Source organism: Tamandua tetradactyla, chromosome 1, assembly GCF_023851605.1.
Source record: "Tamandua tetradactyla isolate mTamTet1 chromosome 1, mTamTet1.pri, whole genome shotgun sequence".
In the NCBI taxonomy this organism is placed as follows: domain Eukaryota; kingdom Metazoa; phylum Chordata; class Mammalia; order Pilosa; family Myrmecophagidae; genus Tamandua; species Tamandua tetradactyla.
Genome location: NC_135327.1, coordinates 90,343,282 through 90,365,854, shown reverse-complemented (window position 1 = coordinate 90,365,854; position 22,573 = coordinate 90,343,282). Strand labels below are relative to the sequence as shown.

Below are 22,573 nucleotides of genomic sequence, written 5' to 3'. Positions count from 1 at the left end.
AGCACGTTCCCCCCCCAAAAAAATCTTCACTGGAACACTAGATGGATAGCCCGATGAATTCAATGGTCCGTTATTATTTCTTGACTGGACCAAAGCAAAAGTCTCCTAACTACTCGTGCTGCTAACCATTACATGCATACCCATCATGCTATTTTCATAATGCAGTTCTCTCTACCCAGAATATTCTCAAAATTTCTCTCCTGCCCACTCCATCTTCAACTTCAACCAGTTCAGTAATTCCCAGACATAGTTGGGCTCCATTCCATAACTATAGAATCAGAATCTCCAGAGGCTGGGGCCCAGAAAATCTTTAACAAGCTCCCCATTTGGTTCTTTTGCAGCCAGTCTTGACCCCACGGTATTTGAAAACCACTGATCTAGCCAATACCTAATTCTTTAAAACTTGATCCAAGGACCCTTTATACATTGTTGGTGAGATTGTAAAACAATGCAGGCACTTTGGAAAAGACTTTGGCAGTTCCTTAAAAATTAAACATAAATTTAACCTATGGCCCAGCAATTTCAATTCTAGGAGTCTACCCAAGAGAATGAAAATATATGTCCACACAAAGACTTGCACAAGAATGTTTATAGTAGCATTGTTCAAAAGAGCCAAAAACTGGTTAACAACCCAAATATCCATCAACTGCTGAATGTATTAACAAATGTACATATTCCTATAATGGAATACTATCCAGCAATAAAAGAACAAAGTACTAACGCAGTGATTATTTTACAACCCTGAAAATTTACTAAAAATCTACTAAACAGGTAAATTATATGACATGTAAATTACACCTCAATACAGCAGTATTTTAAAAGGAAGAAAGTCAGGGAAGGAAAGGAAAGAAAAGGGAAAGGAAGGGAGGGGAAAAAAGAAAAGGGGAAAAACTGAGCCCAATCCTTTGGCCAACTCCTGCAGACAGTTAGATCTTCTACCTCTATGTTACCATTGTCCTTTATAAATCCTTCAAACAGCACTTGGAGCAGGCATGTTATTTTTTTAATGTCAGTCTCCCCACAAGCTCACACATTTTTCAAGAATGAGAAAATTGCCTAATTGTCTCCTTATATTTGCAGGAGAGTCCGTGGGCATTCAACAAATGAAGGAATGAGCAACTATATGAGCTTTCGGTAGAAATAAACTATAAGAAACATTCTGGCCTAACAGGTTAACTTTACCACCTCACACAGTGTCATAAACCCTCTCATTGGGATGAAAGAGGAAACGTATGTCCCAAAAGAGGATGAAGGAGGGGCCCTTCCTCTGATATCCCCACTGCATAGTCAGGCTCAAAGTAAGTATTTTAGAATTCAAATCCTGGTTTCTCCACTTCCTGGGCAAGTGGAGCCCTTAGATTTTTCAGCTGAAAAGGGAGTGGATTAAATAAGCTAGTGTTTACAAAGTCCTTGGAATAATGCCTGGCATATAGCAAATGCTCAGTAAACATATACACACACACATTGTGTGCGTGTGTGTAGTTGGTGAGGCAGCACTGCCAAAGCAGGCCATGCTACAAAATGCCCAGATAAGTTTCTGCTGGCTTGTTGGTCATTTCATGTTAGGAAAGCTGAAATGAGCACCAAAGAGAGTCTAGCCACTAAACTGGGGAGAGAGGAAACTGAGTAATTTAAAATGTCCATATATGCAATGACATGTTAAAAAGCAGGTGATAGAGTACCTTATATGATCCCATTTAAATAGAACTACAATAGAATATTATGTGAACCTACATAACAGATGTCATCTCTGGATAATGACATTTTCTCTCCTGAATTCCTAAAATTAATACGCATCATTTTTACACGCAAGAGAAATGAATATTGTTATCTTGATGTTGTTAAAAAATGAATTAGGAAAAAGGAGACCTCTGGACCCCAAGCTACCGCCTACAGTTCTGGCAGCATGAGAATTTATCTGGTTTGTTCCAAAGACAGAGTTAACACTCAGAAGCACACAGGAAGGCCTTAGAATAAGGGCAGAGGGGGAAAGGAGCATGTGCTGTGGGAGGTAGTTACGGCACATTAGCAGGACCACTCAACAAATTCACATTGACTGATCTTCATAGCGCAGCCAGTGTGGGCTTCTGTAAATACTAATCTAATCAGATCACCCTCTGCTTCAAACAGTCACTTGCCTTTCCACTGGTCTCAGGAAGAGGACAAAACCCTTCACAGGGCCTACTAGGCCCCACATAGTCAGACCTCTGTCCTCTTCTTGAGCCACACCCCAGCCACATTTCCCAGTGGTCATCTCTACCCTTCGCCACAGCCGCCCGCGACACCTGGATGTTCTCCATCCTCTTCCTCAGAAGCAGCTAAAATATGACCTTGTCAGGGACACCCACCCCCGTCACTGCAGGGCATTCCCACAGCACACTGGCCTTTCCATCAGAGGACTTATCACAGTGATAAGGGATGACGTCAGGGCTAGCCTGTCTTGCTGATGTTGTATGCATACTGCCTAAGACAACAGCTATCACCCAGTGGGCACTCCAAAAAAAAAAAAAAACCGGGAGAAGTGAAGGATGACAACCCAGACGCAGGAAGGGGACTGAAAAGTGTGAGCCTGCAGAAAAGCAGAGGCCAGGTGATAGAGGGCCTATGAGCCCTTCTATGGAACATGGATTTGATCCTGCCATGATGGGAAGATACCAAAGGACAGGATCAGTGTATATTCCAAAAGAATATTTGAGCTGTTGCACTGAGAGGAGTTTGATGAGACAGGTGTGTTGAAAGGCAGGAAAACTAAATAGGGAAATTTTGCAATAGACTGGATAAAAGGTGAGGAGAGTCTGAATTAAAGGCAGGGGAGACTGAGGAGAAAGTATGAATAGGAAAGATTTTAGAGAAGAAAAGCCCGCAGGACTTGATGACTAATTAGATGAGGCGGGGGTGGCAGCACAGTAAAGGAATCTAAGACGGCTTTTCACATGCCATATGTGTATTAATCTGGTTCAGGTGCCTGAGTTTCCCAAAATGTGGAAACAGGATCTGAGTCACCATTCTGAAACAAGACACTTTGACCTCTTGGAACCTCAGTTTCACCATCTATAAAATGGAGCTGCCTTATAGTTCCCTTGCAGTTACTGGTAGATTCAAATGAGTTGATGTTTGGGAAAGTACTTCACAAACTGTAGAGCCATGTCATTATCATCTTCAACATGAGGGTATCAGCTGTCTTTAACAGCTACATAATCACCACTACCACCCCACATAAAAACAGCCTTCTTGAAACGTCACTAAGACCAGGCTTAAAACCTTACTCAAGTGAACTAAATTCTGTTTCTTTTTAACTTTTTTCACCATCTTAAACAGTTAGCCTTATGAATGACATAGATGAGAAAGGAAGAAACTGCTTCTTGTTTTGGAGAGTTGGTTTCTCTGGGGCCTATCAGATGGTGGGGATCTGGTTCTGATCACGGGCCTCCTGGCTCCCTCTTTAAGAGACACTAGACTCCCCTTTATACTTACTGATTTGATAAAATTTGATAAACTGAAGTAACTTCCAACTGTTAGCGAAAGATGAGTCACTAGGCACAGTGGCCTTTCCTGGAAATTGTCAACTAATGACTTTAAAATACAAACAACTTTCCCACTCACTGCCTAAATCCTATTGTATGAATTTGGGTTCCCCATGTCAAAGAATCAGAGTCAAACAATACCAGCTCTATCTTAAGGCTGCTCAGAGAGGAAGCTTCTAAAGTGATAAAGGGCCCACACACTTTGTGACAACAGGGTGAAGATCTAAGGCAGTTGAAATACTTTCAGATTTGGCATGAACTCTAGGTAAGGGGAAGAGAAAGGGAAAGGAAGTAAGATTTATAAGCACCTGTGATGGTCTCATTACTGGCTCAGCACTTTTCACGTGCCATATGTGTATTAATAATGATATTATTAATCCTACTTTACAGTTAAAGAAAGAAGACTTGGGCAGCTAAAGAAAGTGGTCAAATATTTCAAAAATGATGAGCATCTGAGCTCAGCAATTCACATCCTGATTTGTCCAACAGTAAAGGTAGGGATAGTCTTTCTACCATATACACCATGTTCATTCTTTGAGATGCTCTCCAATGACCAAGATGCCTGATGAACAAAATAGATAATTCAGCAGGTCCAACCCAGTATTTCAACCAAAAAAATAAAAAAGGAAAGAGCACCAGACTGGCTGCCTGGAGACCAGCATCGAAACTCTAACTCACTAACTTGACCTTGGGCAAGTCACATCTACATCCGTAACCTCACTTATGAAAGCTGAATTCAACCATCTATTAAAAACCCCTTCTTAGGGTGGGCCACCGTGGCTCAGCAGGCAGAGTTCTCACCTGCCATGCCAGAGACCCATATTCGATTCCCGGTGCCTGCCCATGCGAAAAAAAAACAAAAACAGAAAACCCTTCTTAAAGGCTAAAGAAATGCTGACAGTTACTAATAAAGCAAGTCCAAAACGGCTGATCCTTTTCCTATTTTCTTCTTCATGCCCACAGAATCACACCTGAGCCACTCAGTGGCGTTATCAACTAGAAAGGCAACACAACTTCTGGAGAAGCAGAGAGAAAAAGCAGGAATCAGCAAATCAGTTAATGTGGTTTCCTTTCAGAGAAACAAACCTTGGCAGCATCACATGTGGACTATTACCCATAGATGGAATCTTGGGTGATTTGAATCTTTGTCCAGAAGGACCGGTGCTCAAGCCAAGTTCCCGCCACACTCTTGATCCTGCCTGCCAAACAGCTCAGGAAGTGCCAACCAGCTCTTCCCAGAGCAGCTGGCACCAATTATCCAGCCCCAGCTGGAAGCTCTCGTCAGGCATTCCAGATCCCTGGCCTGGTCAGAAACCTTACACTAAAACAAAGTGTGCCAGCGCTCCACATAAGTGACTGTTGGGGGCTGTTGGAGGTAGCCAGGTGGCAGGCTGGCGAGCACCTTCCAGGGAAGCAGCTGTGGATCTGGGAGACTTGCCCACACCCTGATTTCAGAACATCCATCATCAGAACCAAGAGCAATCAATTATTGGGGGCCAACAGCCTGATGGGTTCTTCCATTCCACATGCTAACCCCAACAACACAACAAAGCAGTAAAATCCTTGCATTACATAATGGGAGGGAGAATTTCCATTTTACAAATGAGGGACCAGAGGCATAAAGAGCTTAACTAACTTTCAGTTACAGGGACAGGAAGTGTCAGGAGTCTAGAACCAGGTCTTCTGGGTCACTTTTCTTTTACCTAGTGTCCTAGCCTAGGAGAGGTCACCATCTATATAAATGGCCTGGCAGTTCTTTGCAAAACCATCAGAAATAACACATTTAAACCTAGGCAATGATAGAGGTTGAGGAGAGGGAATATTATGGGGTCCACCATGGGGATCTCCAACAACAAGTGCATGCATGGAGAGATCAATAACCAAAGGCATGAAACTGGATATCTTTGGGCAGAAAAGTGTCAACTTGGAACAACAGTAAGCAGAATGCCAGGGTCCTCCTTAAACAGCTTTCCAAGAAAAACATATATGGATGTTTGATCAAGCAGAATTCCAATTTGGTTATTATTTTTTCATATCAATAACAGTGTAATTACTTCCATAATAATATAACAAACATTTATACAAACAGAGCCCACTATGAACCAGGTGCTGTCCCAGGTGCTTTATGTGCCTTAACTTATTTAATTCTCCAACAGTCTAAGAGGTAGATAATATTTTCTCTATGAACATATTGAAATACAGAGAGGTTAGCAACTTGTCCAAGACCATGAAACTAATAAATTGTGAAGCCAGAATTCAAAACAAGTTAGTCAAGTTCCACATGCTCTTAACTTCTGCCGCTACTGCCTTCAAATCCAGTGGGCATTTACTAAGCAATATCTATGCTTAGTGTTTCCATATCTGTTACCTATTATGGAATTTATTCTTCATAACAAACAAACCTATTAATTTGACTTGAAGTCTTAAAGGCTGTATATCTCATCAGAATGGCTTCAACCCTGCAGGAAAGCAGAGACGCTTGGACATCACCTGTCAGTCCACCCCCTCATCCCCAATTCCCTCTAGGGATCTGAAAGCATGAAGGTAAGATAGCTGGAAGACCCAGGCAGCTATGTACTGACTTGCCTGTGGATCCTTCCTTGAGACTAGTTCAATAGTTATCAAACTTCCCTGTGAGGAAGAGTAACTGTACAAAGTTGCATACACAAAACCTGTAATACTTTAAGAACAGGTGTGACTGAGAAATCTTCAGTGTTCCTACACACGATGTGCAAGGCATTTTTCACAAGAAATCACCGATAAGCCCCACTTAGTCATTTCCCTCCACCTTCCCCACTGTGGGAAAGCTACGGTAGTCACAAGGACTCAAGGCTCACACCTTCAGGGAACGACAGGAACCTCAAAGGTTTACTCTTCCCTTTCAGATAGAGAAAATGAAGCCCATGTCAAACCCATGCCCTAGGATTTAAGGGCAAGTTAGTTAGGAGTAACCCATCTCCTGATTCTGGGTTGAGCGTGTGTTTCCCACTACACTGCACTTTTATTCTCCCACAGCCCTCCCTGCCCTCCCAGTGTCTAGCTCAGTGCTACAGTCAACACATATTTATTAATTAATAATACTAGCTAAAAATGTTTGGATGGCTGGTATGTGTCAGGCACTGTACTAGGAGCTTAGGCCAAATTATGACTTCCATGAGCCCTAGACATTAGGCCTTCATGGGCCCTGTGGTAGTCTGGAGCTGTATGTACCCCAGAAAATCATGTTATTAAAATGAACCCATTCCTGTGGGTGTAGACATATGGTAACTAGGACCTTTTGATGAGGTTACTTCAGTTAAGCCATGACCCAGGGAGGGTCTTAATTCTCTTACTGAAGTCCTTTATAAATGTGATGAATACAGAGGAGTAGCGAGACCCAGAAGAAAAGGGAGAGACCAGCAGTGCCGCCATGTGCCTTGCCATGTAGCAGAGGAGCCAAGGATCATAGGCAGCCAATCTTCAGGAAGAAAGCACTGCCTTGATGATGCCCTGATTTAGATATTTTCTTGGCCTCAAAACTGTAGGTGAATAAACTCCCATTGTTTAAACCCAACCCATTTCATGGTATTTGTTTTAAACAGCCTAGGAAACTAAAACAGGACCCTCCTCCACTAAAATAAAGTAAAAACATATATATTTTAGGGCTACATTGCTTAAAGAAAAGATATTAATATTTTGTATTAAAACATTGTATTTGACCTAAAGATTCCTTTTTCTCTCCTGATTTTAAAAGAAATATTTTCACAGGTCCCTAAAAATATTGGGTGCCTACTGTGCGAGATAGATGAGTCCGACCTATTAGACCTCCACTTGCATTATTTTGTTTAATTTCATAAACTAGCAAGGTAGGTATGATTTACTATGTCCATGTTACCAGTTAGGAAGTTGAACTTTAGCCATGTAATTCCACCTATCCAACAACAAAAGGAAGATGGGGTTCAGAATATGACAAGTGTCTAACTCCAGGGTTTGTTATTCTGGATCCTACTAAGTCTGGAGTTACTGACCCCCTGGACCTGCATGTCCCAGGCTGGATCCCCAAGCCAGGTTTGGGCACCATTCCTGCAATGCCATTCTCCCCACTACACCTAGCTTTCCCACGGCTGCAGGTCGACCCTGCGCATTGCTCAGTCCAGGCAGGCAGACATACTGGACACATCACGTGGACCAGGGCAGTTGCCAGCCCTGGGGGGCAGGGCAGGAAGGCACCCAGTGCACAGTTTCCTCTTATCCCTGTGGTGTCAGGGGCCAGCACAGGCTTACGGGGCATCTTGGCTGCTGATCCCACATCAGTGCTGCCCAGTACAGCTCCTGCCCTGAGCCTGCTCCAGTGTTTGCCCCAAACTCAGGATCCCACACCTGACCCTCACCGCCCTGCCAGCCAGAGCCAGCTCTGTTCACAGTTCAATTTCGGTTGAAAGGAAGGATGTTGACTCAACACTCAGTGAGACAGTGGGGTACTGTCAATGACCCTTCACTCTATGCCCGTGGCTAATTTGCAAGGAAGTTTTACTAGACCTATTTATTCTGAGAAGAAGAATAAAGGCTCAGAGAAGCTAAATGAGTTGCCTGATTGGCACAGTAATTCTTGGTGTGACTCCAAAGCCCAGAGTTTCCCACTACAAATGTTACCTCTCAGCAAACACACAACCCTAGAACTGTGCACTCTAATTACTGCCTGACAATTAAAACCCCATTGTGAAAGCCCCTTCACAGGCTAAAGGCATGGCTGCTCTTTGATAAAGTACGAATACCATGAAGACCGGTACACAAGTTTTACCCACCAGTCAAATTTTCCATTAGTGATAACAATGTACTAATAACAACAGGTATTTTAATGTCCTTTTAGAGTTAAAGCGATTTTTCACAGGTAACTTCATGTGCTCCTCACTATAGCTCCATAATTAAGGATGACTCTCCCTGTTTTATAGATGTGGAAATTGAGGCTCAGAAGGGTGAAGTGATTTGACTAGGTGCAAAAGGGCAGAGTGGGGGCTTCTGTCTGCCCAACCCCACACAGACCAAGCCCCAGTCTGCACAATCCCTCTTTCCAAACCACTACCCCACCACCACTATCTCTGCCCTGCCTCGCTCTGACTTCAGTCCTCTCCGAGACATGAGGACAGAAGGGGAATTAAGTCAGTGGGTACTGGAGGTGGCTGTAAAATATTTTACCTTGGATCTTTATTCGGTTCTTCACTCCCCGCCTCACACCCCCACCTCCAACCAGGCTAACAATGCCCAAAGGTCTCGTCTTCAACCAGACATATAAGCAGGCAGGCAAAAGACAGATAAGACAATAAGTCTGGTAGGGCTGAGAGAGGACAAGACAAGTCTGGGCCGAGAAAGTCCCCAGCCATACGCACTAAGGAAGGTCAGGGTCTCTAACCCTGAGCTGGAGAGGGGGCCACATACCCCAGCACATGCTGTCAAATCACCTGGCCTCAGCCACCCAGGGCTCCCTGCCTGCCCCAGTGTCCCCCTGAGAAGAGCAGCCAGCCAGCAGGCCTCCTCCCCTCAGTGTGGAGTCCCATTCCTAGCAGCCCATGGTGGGACAGGAATCCATGCTGCTGTCTAGGGGCCCCTTGTTTTTCCTCCTTTGGGACAACCCCAAGGAGAACTGCACAAGGGCAAGGGAGCCAGTGGCAGTTGCTACAGGAAACATCCTTCTGTTAGCAGCACCTCTTCAGTACAAGCCTAGAATTTTCCACAACAGGTTCATTTTTAAGGAAGCAGCCTCTTAGCCATCCGCCCCAACAACTTCAAATCCTCCCAGCCCGTAGGCTCACCCATTTCCTTCTGACACCTTGGAGGTCAAGAGGGGAAGGGGGGAATGAGGGCCCTCCCTGAGCTCAGTTTACTCATATGCAAAATGAGTCATCAGGATATCAAAACAGATCACCAACTGAGTGCTTTAACAAGAGAAAAGTGTTTTTGATTTTTGCAGCTATACTTCACTTGAGGGGAGGAAGGTATTTAGATTTCAGGCAGCCTCACAGAGAAAGCAAGAATCTGTAAATCCATTTCATACAAACCCAAATAGACGAGGGAAAGTTCTGAAAAATAGCGATACTGTACTGGCTCCCAACCATTCACTCCCTATTCAAGTACCGCAGGAGACACGAATCACACTTGAGCTTATACCTATGCCCTTCAATTAATTCTAATCATTATAATCATTTTCTGCCATCATAAGTTCAATGGTTTCCTAGGAATCGAACTCTCAAATCATGGTGGCTTGATGACATTTTCTGGAAGTGGCACCTGTTCAACCTTACAGTCTTATTTTCAAGACCTCTGAAATAGCTCTTGACCATATATATATTTTTTCATGACCTGAGAAAATTTTATAAAAAGGATGCAAGACAATTTGACCACATATTCTTTTCATGACCCAAGAAAGTTTTATAAAAAGGATGCAAGACAATTTGCCCTGGGACGTGGGGGAGCGTGGGACTGAAGAGGAAGCCCCGGTGACAGGCACTGCTTGTGAGGCCAGTTAACAAGCCTCATTTCTTCCCACCTGAGGCAACAATCCAGGCCCTTTCTGGTTTTGCTCCAACCTGTGTTGGCTCAACAGGCCTGGCAAACTCCCAGATCTCTCTTCACTGAGCTGGTTCCAAGGCCCAGGTAGAAGTAAAGTTCACTACGGACAGCATGGCATGGAGAGCCACCCCCAGGCTGAGTCATAGGAGAGATGACAGTTTGAATCCAACTCTGACATTTCCTAACTATGTGACATCTGGCAAGTTACTTTCCCTCTCTGAGTTTCAAGAGTTACTTCTCCTAAAATGAGGATCATGCTAGCTGTTGCTCAGAAACTTTGTGAAGCTGAAGTAATGAGCTAAGAGCCCCACGGTCAGTGCCTGGCATTACACGTGGAGGCACCTGTTTTCAATACTGCCTAAACTGGTCAGCTCCCCAGAGATCACGCAGCCAGGGCTTAGCCCAGTGTAGGAGCCCCAGGGTTCTATGCCAGAGGGAGCCTCGCAGAGTTTCTCCATGGGGGTGCAGTTGGTGCTCAGGACAGAACAATCTCTCACAGTGGGGACCCGTTCTTCCTACAGCAGAAAGTTTAACTCCTCCGATCTCTGCTCACCTGTCACGTATGTTACACACACAGACTGCCAAGCCTGTCCCCCCACCCCCACCCCCAGTATTGTGACTAGCAAAATTGCCCTGTATATATCCAAACACCCCCGGGGGAGCCCTATCCTGTTTGAGAACCATATCTCCAAACTTCCTCCTGCCTAATCTGAACCAGATATGGGTGCCTTCCCTCAGCCTAGAGATGTGGCTTCAGCAGAAAGGTGTGCCAGGGGCAACAACGAGAGTTTGTTCAGGACCTCGACACAGGAACAAGTCACCTCTTTCCCAATAGCGGAACCCCTAGGGTCCCCACTATCATTATATGCCTCCCCCCACTAAGAATCTCTTGAATCAACAGTCTGAGAATATTGAAGGAATAATTCAGTAAAGTCCTTTGTCCTGGAAATTTTGCATATTTAACAGACTAGGAGAGGGGGTGATCCCTAATGACAGCATGTCAGACACATGCAAAAGGAGTCATCTGGGGGCCACTGGAATCTCCTCAGGATTCTTCTCGCACATGGTAGGCGGGGGACTGACCCCCTAATCCTCTCTGCTGAACCATGTCACAAGCTGGCACCACAGGTGCAGGCTACAAGATGTCTCTACCTTCTCAAAGGAAGTTCTGACAAGCCACACACTGATATTGCAGGAACATGAATCCTCACACACTCAGAAGAAATATGTGTAGCATACACGACAGGGACCACTTGTAAATTATACACACACATAAAATGTGTACGTGTATTTATTTAATGCATACAGTTAATCTGCATTAATCATATAACTGTAATATACGTGCTTTATATAGCAAAATATATGGTAATTATATAGTGCATAGAGTAAACTTTATGCACAATTAATATGTATGTTATATATTAAGATCACTTGCACATTAATAATAAATGATGAATTCTTCCAGAGGAAAAATACACAGGCAAAGGATATAAAAAGGTGATTTTACAAAAGAAGTAAAATAACATGTGAAATAATGTTCAACATCACTAACAGACAAACTGACTCCTTTTTTTAAAATGATTGCGCTCTCTCATGAGAGAGTGTGGGCACCTGATACTCTCTGCTAGTGGGAGAGCGTAAAATGGCAAATCTTTCCAGGAAACAGATGAATACTATGTTTCACAATCCCTGAAAATATGCATACTCTTGGACAAGCAATTTGACCTCTAGAAAGTTATCCTAAAAAAGGTATTCATGGATGTACTCAAATATTGTTTCTTATCATTATGTTGAAAATTAAAATCAACCTAAATAGACAACAGTAGAGGACTGAGTAAATAAATATTTTATCTATACATGGCATGGAACAAAGCTAATAATATATTATTAAATAACAAATCACCAAACATTATGATTGCATTTTGTAAGAAATAAAATTATGTGTTTGCAAAATTACTGGAAGCATACACAAGAAATAATAATATTAGCATTGGGTGATAAAATCAGAGGTGATTTTCTTTTTTTTGATTATCTGCATTTTCTAAAATGTGCATATTGCCTAAAATTCCTAAACGTCTTCTCTGGCACTTAGTAGTTTCTACTTTCTAAAATGGTTATGTATAAATATATCTCATCACCTTAATAGAGAACAAATTCTTTGAGTACAAGGTCTAAGTCTGATATATCGTCATAAATTCTCCATGATATCAGCTTAATGCCTTGAATAATCGCAACTGCCATTTAGTGAATGCTTGCCATGTGTCAGGCATTTGTGTTCAACTGTATCTTTTAATACAGTAAAATTTAATAAACACTTGTTGAAGGAGGGAAGGAAAAAGGGAGAACCGAAGGAAACGAGTGAATGAATAAATGCCCAGTGATCTGAAATAAGCTGGCACCTGGAAGTGACCAGTTAACTTTTGGGGCCCCTCCTGATTCCAGACCATAGCAATCTGCCAGATCCTACCTTCTAATGGGGACAGGAGCAAAAGAAGGGAGGGTGTCTGGAGGAATATCACACTATAAATTTGGGTTTTAGGAAACCAGACTTTTTAGGGGATAAGATCTCTCAGGAACTCCCAGATAAACTTTGAAATCACTTTGAAAGTTTTCTTATCAGATTCAAGGAAATTAATATTAACATGGCAATGGTCTTTTAATGAAATACATTTGACCATGGCAACCCTAAATTCATTTTTACAAGCACTTCCTGAGCACCCACCATCACCCTGTGGTGGTGAAAAATAAATAAGAAACAATCTCACTCTTAAGGAATTTGTAGCTCAATGAGGACCACCAACAGGTGCCTAAATTGCTGTGTGAAGGCAGGGTGTGAGCACTAATAGAGGATACAGAGCTATGGAGAGTGCAAAGAAGAGATGCTTTCTGATGGGGAAGGAGGACAAGAAGAACGGAGAGGGTAGCAAGTGAGAGCTGGGCAAGATTTCTCACCGCAGAGTTGGGGGGAAGTCATTTCTGTCTGAAGGATCAGAGCTAAGGCTCTGAGGAGTGGGATGTGGAGTGCTTGGGCAAGGGAAAGCAGTGATGACTCTGTAGAAGAGACAGCTCTGATCCTAGTAAGTTGAGGCAGAAAAGCCAAGCTCAAGCCAGACTGGAGAGCCCTAGAAGGCAGGCTAAGGAGCTTGCATTCAACCCTGAGAGTTACGTCTTCAGTGAGCCCCAGAAAGCTTGGGCCATTTCATTAGAAGAAGGAAACATGGTCCAGAGACTAGCTCCAATGTGTTGGTCTCTTCTTGCCTCTAGGACTTTCCCACTACACCCCCAGCATGCTCAGCCCACCAAAAAGCAGAAAGAGGAGCCGCCTTCAACTTCCAAGATGGTGGGATTAAGCTCAGCTTTAAAACCTCAGTAGCTTGAGCTCTCCCAGAAGAGATGCTTAGAGCAGTTCCTTAGCACTGGGCTCTGCCCTTCTGTTCTCTAAGTGCTGACATTCCAGAGGAGAGGCCCTTCAGGCTTTAGCAGATTCCCGGTTCTGCCCACTCCCCAGGAAGAAGAAGCAGCAGGCCCTGGACAGGCTATTTGAAGCCAGTTATCAGCATGAAACAATATTAAAAACACCAAGGACCCACCTCTTCAAATATTCCACCTCCAAAGGGCCAGCCCTGTGGTCCTGCTCCCTCTAACAGCCGTGAAGATGTCTCCAGCCCTCTCTGATGTCCCCCTCGGGGAAGGGTTTGGGGAGGAAAGACAAAAGGCAGCCACTGGAAGTCAGAGGACAGGAGAGGGAAATCCCACCAGGTAGTCACTGACACCACAGCTTTTTCTCAAACATTTCAGTGACATTAACTATCCCTCCCTCTGTGCATTCTGTCTCTCTCAGAGACTCTGAATGTGTCTTTTTCTGCTTCATCTTCTCTCAGTTCATCTGTGTGTGTGTGTGTGTGTGTGTGTGTGTGTGTGTGTGTGTGTGTGTGTGTGTGCCTATGTCCCTTTCTCCTTATTCAACTTTTCTGGAAACTATTTTTCAATCTGTATCTCACTCTGTCTCTGTGTTTCTGTCTCCATGTCTGTCATTCTGTCCTCTTGTATTTACTGACCTGTGTATTTTCTGACCTGTATTCTCCGAACTAGACATTCCTGTCATTCTGTCTCTGTTTCTGTATTCGTGTCTATCTCCATGTCCGTGTCTTCCTGTCGCTGTCTTCTCTATCTCTATCTCTATCTACTCCATCTCCTCTTTCTGCTCATGTTATTCAAATTGCAGCATGGAAATCCAGCAGTTCAGTAAAAAGGTGTGATACTGAAAACCCAGTCTTCTGCGGGATACCCAGTGAGAGTCCGCGAGGAGCGCCTCAGGGAGAGCCGCGGGCGCGGTGACTCGCCGGCCCAGCGCACAGCGCCGGGGACTCCCGCACGCCCCATCCCAGCTCCGCGAGGGTCCTCCTGCAGCAGCCCGACCCCGGTCACCCGCCCTCACCCCCCGCTAAGAAAAGGGCGCTCGCCGCCACCGGAAGGGGTATCTACCCAAGCCAGGAGTCGGACAGGAGGTGAAAAGTTCTCACCGATAGTGAAGCTGTAGCCATCGATGCTGAAAGTGGCGCTCCGACATTTTTTGAAGCCCTCCTTCCTGTTGCTGGCGTCCGTCATGGCTCGGCCAGCCGGGTAGGGGCCGTGTAACGCGGCCGGCGGCGTCCCGGGGTCCCCCCGCGGCGGAGCGCGCACACTGGCGCCCGCGCCTGAAGCTTGGCAGCGTCCCCTCCCCCAGCTGCGCCGCGCGCTGTCACCGTGGATCCGCCGAGAGCCGAGCGCGCCGGCTCAGACGCGGGACCGCGACGTCAACTAATGCTCTAGGCACACGGCGGAGTCACCGAGACTTCTGCCATCTCCAATCCCAAGTTCCAAATACAACGAGAGAAGTGCACATGAAGGGTGGCGAGGCGCGCCCAGGAGGGGGCACCGCGTGCCGAGGAGTGGGGGCTGAAATCCCTGCCTTTGCCACTCTACTCTCTGGGAGCCGCCTAAGCCAGGGCGCTACAGGCACGTCTGTTTTCTATGTCGCCTTCGCCTTTCTCTTCTCAGGAGACTGGTGGGGTTTGGGGACCCAAGGGAATGCTGAGATTTAGCGTCCTGGTTCCTCTAGATGTTTTCTCTGGCAGGCCAGAAGACTCCCAAAAAGCACATCAACAGATGGAAAAGCAAACATCTAAGCCGTCAGATGCTGCCAAAGTTTACTCCAAACAAGGAAGTCAGGAAAATCGCCACGCCTACTTCCTCCCAGCATCTGTCCCCATAAGTAGTGTGGTGTCTCGACAGTATTACAGTCCCCGGCCAGAAGATAATCAAAATGACCCATATTTGTGGACAAGTCCTTTTACACAGAAGCTATAAGATGTGCAATTTTCAGCCCCATTACAATCCAATCCAGATGGCTTGTCCCCATTCTTTTGAATTTGATTTTGCCAAATATGAAACTCCTGGAATGTGTGGAGTTAAGAAATCCTATGGCTAATCTGCTTGTTATAAAAGAAGAAACTGAGGCAGGGAGGGGCTTGAGTAAGTTCCTACAGCTAGAGAGTGACAGAGTTTGGACATAGAAGTTTCACTTTATGACACTAAGTCACTGGTCGCTCTGGTACATGAAATGAGAGGCTTAGGCTTATACAGAGAAAATCATTCCCTCCTGACACCAAGTAGTTGCAGAGAATCTACTGTTGCCAATGCTGTCTGCCAGGGGCAGAGATGCACAAGTGAAAAGAGAGTAGGGCTGAGTCCTTTGGAAGAGCAATCTCCACCCTGTGTGACCTGTGGCGTGGCAGTGCTATGCTCTGGTTATCATAGGAATACAGTTAGTTTAATCTCACTTGTTGTGATGGAATTTCACACAATTAATAAACATTTGCCAATATTAACAACATCAATTCCTAATTGGTTCCAGTTGAGTTTAGAGGACATTGGATTCAAATATCTTGAAAATCTAATGAAATCAGAAATGATCTCAAAAAAAAAAAAACAGGCAAATACACACATATATGCAGGATTTAACATTCAATTTCAGAACGCTCATAAAACCGCCAAGTGCACTGGAACCCAGATTATGGTATGTCTCAGGAATTTAATCTTCTTCACTTCACCATATGTTTAAAAGAAATGGTTTGTTTTGTTTTGTTTTTTAATGTCCAAGTGTAGTTGGAACTTCAGTTATAAATTCTCTCAGTGAAAGCCTAGAGCCACACTCATATTAACAGTTTGGTTAGGTCAGTGGCAAGATTAATGAATCTGAAAAGCAATGGGTGTCATGGACCTCATGTCATACAGAAGGGCACGTCTTAGCATAAGAGTCAGGGGGTGATTCAAAACTTTGAAACTCCTTGACTCTGTAATACTAAAACTCTTTTTGCCTGTGATACTGGTTACAACGTGAAGGCATGAAGAGCACTCTACAGACAGACATGGGTCTGCAATCTGGCTCCCCCACTTAGCAGCTATATGGCCGTGAGCAAGACGCTTGACCTCCCTGAGGCTCACTTTTCTCATCTTACAATGAGAAGTAAGTAAGATAAAGAGTGTGAAACCTGGGCACACGGCGGGCATTCAGTTTTGCAATCACCAGGTGACTCTCAAGTTACATTATGTAGACACTGTAGAACATTCTTCTATGAGGAAAATATATTTTAGCTGTTGATACCACCATAAATGCAATTAGCAAAGAGAAAAAGTATTTTTTCTATAATTAGAGATTGCAGTAACTACCAGGTTACTTGTAGCTCCCGTTGTCCTATATTTCTTCCACTTTCCCAACTCAAGCACCTACCTTCTTTTATGTCAATGCAAGTCCTGAAATGAGGAGCCTGGAAGCCCTGAGTTGTAGTCTCCCAATGTAAATTCTTTGAAAAAAAAAAATTCTAATGCGATGGAAAATTTTCCTTGAGTGAGTGAAATTAAAACTTGGCATTTAACCACTCTTAGCAGAAAAGCTTTTAGAAATATAATCTATAAAAATAATAACAATGTGATCATTTATCTGTCCCCTGAAGACTGGTAAAAATAACTTGCCTGAACAATTAGAACTGTTTTTAAACCACTTCTCCCCAGAATCGTTATCTCCCTCCTTGGTTTTAGAGACTGCACACCTACAGAACCACTAAAGGCATTGCTTCGACTGCAAAGCCTGTAAGCAGCCCTCTCAATGCAGGGCTCTTCCACCAAACCAAGTGCAGCTGAATGCTAATGTTACATAAACCAAGGAAGAACTAGTTCAAGACTAAGATTTAAAAAGAAGCATTGCTTTTGCTTGCTCTCTCATTAATGTTCCCTCAAAAACACCTGTGAAGTAAGAAAACTGAATTGAAACAACCAAGCGAAAGTGTGAATCCTACACCCTTGTTGTTACAGCAGGTGTCGGCAAACTGATGCTGTGAGCCAAACCCAGCCCTGTTTTTGTGGGATCTGTGAGCTAAGAATGGTTTTAATATTTTTTACATGACTGAAAAAATTCAAAAGGAGAAGAATATTTTGTGACATGTTAAAATGATATAAAATTCAAAATTTCAGTGTCTAGAAATAAAATTGCTTTGGAATACAGCTATGCTCATTTCTTTACCTATTATCTACAGTTGCTTTCACATGACAAAGAAAGAGTTGAATAGTTGTACCCGAGATTGTCTAGCCTGCAAAGCCAAAAATATTTACTATCTGGCCCTTTTCAAAAAATATTTGCTGAATCCTGGATTATAGTAAGTATACTTTACATATGTCATGGATTGAATAACTTGATTTTATTATATTTACTTTAAAATGTAAGTGTGGGGCAGGCCATGGTGGCTCAGCAGGCAAGGTTCTCGCCTGCCATACTGAAGACGGGTTTGATTCCCGGTGCCTGCCTATGCAAAAAAAAAAAAAAAAATTAAGTGTGAAAAGGAATTTGTCTCTTTCTTATCTATTGGAATGGATTCTAACAAGGCAGGCACAGCAACAATATTTGATGAAGGAAGGAATGAAATAACGCACATATTAATAGCTTGATCCAGTCATTAGCCAAGAATGATTAGTTTTAAGATTAAATTTTTCCTATAATGTAATACATAGCTCTGGCTTCACCTCAAGAGAGTAAGAGCTGAACTCAATACTTAAGTCAGTTCATAGCTCATAGCTCATGGCTTAAATGATATCCTTTGAAATACAACAATTATATATTGCAAAATATAAAAAATTAAAATCTCACAGAATGCTCTTCTGATTCAGTTGCTAATCACATCCTTTGACATCCACCATGGCAGGGCTGATGGTAGATTCCACTGCTTGCTTTTTTTAGAGAAAAAGTACCAATGCAAGACCCTGTTGCTCACTAATTTTTAACTTTTAAACTTCTAGGAGAAAAGACAAGATGTTATATGTAGAATGTGTTCTCTAAAAGTAAGCTTTCTAATAAAATAACTTTTTATTTTTCATACCAGAGAGAAGAGAGCATCTCAACATTTCATTAATGTATTTCAACCATTCTCAGGTAGGAAGCCACCTACCATTTGGAATTCTCCCAACAGCGGTCTGAGAATTGCAAACCCAAATTGCTCCAATAAGAGCATCACGCATATCCTTCATGGACATCTGTTGGATTGTCTTATCACCAACCACTCTCAGTTCTGGGAAGGGTACCTCCCACTCACATGAAGAAATGGCTACAGGCAATGCGTTCCTGAACTGCAACCCTGCTCCTCAGGCTGTAATTGGTAGGACTCAGATTGGGCTAATGTGCAACTTCACTGGGAATATGGGGTTGTGAGAGATGAAGAAAAAATTATAGTATATTCCAGGCCCATGTTCTAACCAATATATGAGCATTAACACTTCTCAAATTTCACTAGATGCCCTAATAATATTCTTATACTAGGTTCCATTTTGGTGGGTAACCCAGCATAAGGGAGATTCTGTTGCTTGTAACCCAGAGTCCTAACTAATCCACCAAACAAGCTCTCTTCAAGAAGGAAAAGACAGAAGGGAGAAGTGAACAGAGAAAGGAAGGAATTAAACTAATAATTTTTGAGTGCCTACTAAATATCAGGAATTGTGCTAAACAAGAGCAGTCCCTGCCCTCAAAGACTTTATAAGAAGAGTTAGTCCCAGAACAATCTTTGGAACCTGGGAGTCAGAACGAGGAAGTAGTCACAGAAAGCCTGTATCTATGGGTATGTTTCCACATTGGCTGTCACCCCCACCCTTCTCCATTGCATTCTACTTCTATCTTATTGTTTCCCTAGAGCCTGTTCTTTGTCTCTAATATTAATTGGGCCCAGGGAGGAAAAGACAATCTAAATAATAAGCGAGAATAAAAAAAAGCAAAATATCTCCACACTTGGGGGCTCAAGAATATCCCAGAAATGTAAGTGAAAGACCCAAATGAAAATTACTGAATTCTATTTGCAATGAAGCAATTTTTCCTTTGTGATAGAGTTGGCATCCTACTATTCAACTTTTTTCTAAGTTTACATATTATTAGTGTGTCTGTGAAAGAGACTGTTCTTCAGTATCTGTCTACAATATCTCAAAAATTCTTCAGTGTCTCAAAATATATTATTAGAGTGGCTCCCAGCCCAATGTTCTTCCCATAACATTTTGCAGCAAATAAAAGTAAATTAGATTTCTTTTTTGTACTAAGAATATGGGGAGAATTTTCCAACAGCTTTTACAATTAGAAGGTTTTGAAAACTGGAGTGCCTCTGGCGTAGGGTGAGGGGGAGCAGCATAACTGCTCTGGATTTCCTTTTCATAATGCAGACTATCCAAGCCTGGATTGTCCTTCCCCTTTAGCCCACCCAGTTTGCCTAAAGAACCCCACCTTATCCTTCAAATCTCCACTGATGCCCCAGGTCTCGAGAAAGCATTTCCTGCCTGAAGTTCCTGGTGGGGAGTGGGAAGAGGGACAGGGAGAGGAGTGCTTTACCCTCTCTGTTTTCCATCTCCATCATAGAAACTTCCAAGGCCAGACTTGCCTTTACCACCCTCTTTCCAGCTGCTCACACAGAAGGAAAATTTATTATCTAACTAGTTAGAGTTCTAAGACATTCCTTGGGTCAACTCATTAAGGCAAGTGTCTCTACTAGGCACAGCCCATATGACACCTCCATATGAATTAGAAAAAGATGCCCATCTCTCCCATTCAGCGCTCACAGCCAGGCATTTCTAGGTCGCTGTCCATACTACTTTCAGAATATCATTGAAGTCCCACTCTTAAATTCCAAAAGTCCCCATCTCTGTAAATAGTTCTCCTGTCCTGTCTATTATCCAAATCTGGAACATGGGAGTCATTACCATCTCCTCTGTCTTTCTTATCTAAACGGTTGTCCTGGCAGAACAAGTACCTAGATGTGACTGGATCTATTCACTCTTCCCCATGCTCTCAGCCCGCACTTCCCTTAGTCCAGGTTACCATTAGCTCTCACACGGACTATCCCAAACCAACTCCCCCATGTGTTTGCATTCTTGTCTCCAGTTCCTTCTCTGCTCATCAGCCAACATGATCTTCTTAAGTAAAACTTTAGTCATATCCTTTCTCAGCTTAAAACCCTTCAGTGACTCCTTCACTCTAGCAAAGTTCTTTAAGATAAATTAAAAACTCCTTAACTTATTTCAAAAGACCCTAAAGATCTTGGGGGAAACTGGGAGTGGTCTGGGGAAGCGTAGAAGATTCTTGGAGAGGTAGGTTAGAGTCAGAGCATAAGGGGCTATTGGGCATTGAATCATGTTTCCCACAAAAGACATTTTCAAGTCTTAATCCGCATTCCTATACGTGTGAACACATTTGTTAATAGTATCTTTGAAGATGTATTAACAGTTAAGGTATGGACTTGTGTGTGAATAAGATCTTCAAAGATCTTGTTTAGGGCTTTGTGGCTAGAATGAATCAGGGTGGGACTTAATCCATATGATTGGAGGCCTTATAAAGAGGAAATTCAGATGCAGTCAAAGAAGCCAGAACCTGGTAGAAGCCAGAAGCCAGAGAAAGCCACAGGAGACCAAGGGTTTTTGTCATGTGATGAGACAGAAAATGCAGTCAAAGAACCCAAGAACTGCAGCATGCATAACCAGGACACTACAGACCCCAAGAGAAAGCACGGCTTTGCCGATGTGTTGATTTGGGACTCGGGACCCCAAAAAACATGAGTCAACAAATTCTTATTGTTTACACCAACTCAATGTGTAGTATTAGTTGTTGAAGCTCTGACAAACAAAGACAGGGGCCTTGGTTTCCACACTGGGAAGTTTAGATTTTCTCCTCTAGGGAATGGAAAGCATGAAATGCTTTTAAGCAAGAGGTGGGAACTATCAGTCAGGGAGTAGAGAAGTTAGGGTAGAAAAAGCAGTAAATAAAGGCTAGTTACCACTGTGGGAACTGGAGCTCACTCATCTTGGGGAACATTAGGAGTCAGTGTAAAACACGTGACTCAGTTCTTCCACCTGAGGGGAGAAAAAGTCCAGGGATCCAGTCATCATTGGTTAGGAATTGGTCTTGGGAGACAACAATTCATTGGTATTTCTGGCCTGCTGTAAAGGCAGCCCAGCCAGATGAAGCTCTCAAGCAAAGAAATGCTGATACAGCTGCTAGAAATCAGGCTGGTATACAACAAAATGGGGAGAGCAAGAGGATAACAATGAGGCCTTGACCAAGTCATTGCAATGTTATCATCAGATTTCCATCTCATAACGAAGACCCAACTATGGATGCAGAAAACAAGCCCCCCAAAATGGGCATTTTTTTAAACCTCCCCAGATGATTTTAGTAAGAAACTGGCGTTGAGAACCACAACTGATTCGCAATATTCATTGCCAACATTGCTGGTCTATACAAAGCCTGTTTCCATCATGATGTTTCTATCTGGCTCTAGGCCATGTCTGCCTCTAAAATCCCACTATGTGCCACTGGCAATATATATGGTTTCCCTGCTTGAGTCTTGATTTTCTCTCAAGGACTTGGCTTAGACATATCCTATCAATGCTTGTCACCTCAGGCTTCCTTAAGAGGATTCTGTCATCTGGGCTTGTACTTCCTGGGGACTAGGAGAAAAAGCAACTACTATTTATTGGGCACCTACAATGTGCCAAATACCACATTTATTTGCATAGCTCACCTCTGTATCAAATACCTCCAAAGTCTAAGGGACCTAACACATAAATGCTCATTTTCATGTTCATTATGCCCAAGGAAGATTAGGGGAGGGAGGGATCTTAGGCTTTGTTCCATGGAATCACTCACAACCCAGGCTCCTTCTATCTAGTAGTTCCAACATCCCTAGGACTTCAGAGTCCTCCACGAAATCCTCCACATCTGGCCAGCAGATGGAGAGAAAAGAGGTTGAGGATTATGAGGGAGGATTTTAGGGATTAGGCTTGAAAGAAATACGCATCACTTCTTCCCACATTCCATTGGCCAGAAATTAGTCATATGGCCCCACCAACTACAAGTGGGGTAAGAAAGTTGGAAAAGAAAAGGGTAACCCTTTGACATCCTGTCCTCTGCCCTGGGTTTGACCCAATTTGCCCCCCAACTC

General features: G+C 43.4%; 1 protein-coding gene across 3 annotated transcripts in view; it reads right to left on the bottom strand.

The window, feature by feature from the left end:
• PDE1C (phosphodiesterase 1C) overlaps positions 1-22,573 on the bottom strand; it is a 708,660-nt gene that overhangs the window by 557,027 nt on the left and 129,060 nt on the right. Inside the window, exon 1 of one of the 3 annotated variants that reach the window (XM_077120326.1) lies at positions 14,594-14,726. The exons of 1 other annotated variant lie outside the window; for it this stretch is intronic. In XM_077120326.1, coding sequence (XP_076976441.1) covers positions 14,594-14,678 — 85 coding nt within the window. In that variant the 5' untranslated portion in view covers positions 14,679-14,726. Of the gene's footprint in view, positions 1-14,593; positions 14,727-22,573 lie in introns of those variants that run through there. One more of the 3 variants, XM_077120282.1, reaches the window with a different exon arrangement.